At 50.2% G+C, this 1738-nt stretch overlaps 1 protein-coding gene across 1 annotated transcript; it reads right to left on the bottom strand.

The window, feature by feature from the left end:
* Window positions 1-145: 145 nt before the first annotated feature.
* On the bottom strand, window positions 146-1735 carry LOC117800405 (phospholipase B-like 1; the record flags this gene model as incomplete). The annotated part of the gene is made up of 1 exon (XM_034652941.1): window positions 146-1735. A coding segment is annotated over one exon (1590 nt), but the record flags the coding sequence as incomplete, so codon positions are not given.
* Between the last annotated feature and the right edge of the window lie 3 nt (window positions 1736-1738).

The following is a 1738-nucleotide window of genomic DNA, read 5'->3' as shown; positions in this document are numbered from 1 at the left end:
GTTTGCTGAGATAAACTTGACTTGAAAAAAGTAATATGCAAAGGTTTTTGGAGCATTCAATTCAATTTTTTTTAACCATAAATTGAATGTAAAATGTGGTGATTGATACGATCTCTCTATACATTGTATTTGGTAAAGAACAGTATCACAAGACTGGTTTTGTGAGTATAAAGCTGAAGTTGTAGGTTTCCGGCAAGCCTTCATGGATCGTCTCATTGAAAAGGCTCCAGCTGAATGGCGGAAGTCCGTCTGCGACGGGGGGACCATTGATGGCGTGGGCCGTATAAGTAGCAGCCAAATAGAAATCGGAAACCTTAGTATCGTAACATCCTCCCGGAGCTGGCCTCCTTGAATACAGGTCTTCTCGACAGCAGATTGTTTTGCAGGGATTAGACTCTGCATACGGGTCCTTATAATAATTGTTGTATCTCATTATGTTCTTCATGGAGTCCATGTCATTCACCATGCCCTGGTCTCGGCGGAAGATCTTGGCTCGAGGGGCCAAGTCATATGACAGATCAGGACCATACATCCCGACCACAGCTGGGTATCCACTCAACTGGTAGATGACTTCATGGAAGGGGACATTATATGAAGGCCAGTAGCCCTTTCTAAGGACGGCCGTCTGGTCCGAGTATGCCACAGTCATAGGAATTTGCTCAACGATGTACAGAGCCTCGTCTGCAATGCTCTGCTTAAGCGTGATCTGCTTCAAATCCAGTATCATATATTGGTTGTTGTAGGTTCCGGAGTTGTACTTGGAGAAGACCTTGGCCCAGTCTTCACCACCCTTGGCCATCATGTTGGCGATGCGGACCCGCTGCCAGCTGAAGAGGGCTTGAGGACTGACGTGCTTGAAGAGAGTCTTGTTGTAGATGGAATTTGTGGTCTGCAGCATCACAAGACCACTGCCAAGAATGTAGAAGTCATCGAGCGACTCCAAAAATCCTGGGTAGCTGCTGAAGGACATTCTTGCGGTGCTGGTCGCGGGGTCGGTGATGTTGAAGTCCCAGTGCTTGTAGACCCTGAGCGTGGATGCATAGGTAAACCAGCTGGAGTGAGCAAACAAAATGTTCTCATACCCAGGCAGAACCTTGATAAGAGCCGAGCAGTGACCCATTTCCCTCCGGTACTTCGTCGCGTCCTCCATGCGCAGAGAGGGCCAGTCTTCGCTGGAAGATGACGCCAGCACGGGCACGAGGTCGAGCAGATCTCCCACTGCGTTCAGAAACTGCACAGCAAAGAAAGACAGCGCCTCTGTGCCCTCACGCTTGGCCCGCTCTGCGGCTCCCTGGTACAGTCCATCCAGTTGGGCTGTGATGTATCCTGTGTGCCTCCACAATGGGTCTTCCTTCTGTGCTCCGGTCTGTGCCCTGGTCCAGACATCTTGTTTCCATAAGAAGTCCTTCACAGCTTCAAGCACAGAATCCTTCTTTATCAGATGGGGAAACAGGTTGGTAAAGTGATTGTGCATGTCTAGGGCGGTGAGGTAACCCTCAAGGTATCCTGCAGCAAACATGATCTCTTCATTAGTCCTGCTCGTGGGTGCATAGCCTGCACGGATCTCCAGAACACCCCACCCTGTAGACTGGATGGTGTCATTGTAGAAGCCATAGGCGTCGCCTCCTTTGTCCAACACCTCTTTCACCAGGACAGTTTTACGGTCAGTCCAGTAGACCGTGGCGTAGCGAATTCCTGCACGCGCCCCCAAGGGCTGCAAAAGGAGCAGGGCGCAGAG

This window comes from Ailuropoda melanoleuca, unplaced genomic scaffold (genome assembly GCF_002007445.2).
Source record: "Ailuropoda melanoleuca isolate Jingjing unplaced genomic scaffold, ASM200744v2 unplaced-scaffold69732, whole genome shotgun sequence".
NCBI classification, from domain to species: Eukaryota; Metazoa; Chordata; class Mammalia; order Carnivora; family Ursidae; genus Ailuropoda; species Ailuropoda melanoleuca.
This window is presented reverse-complemented; position numbering and strand designations above follow the sequence as displayed.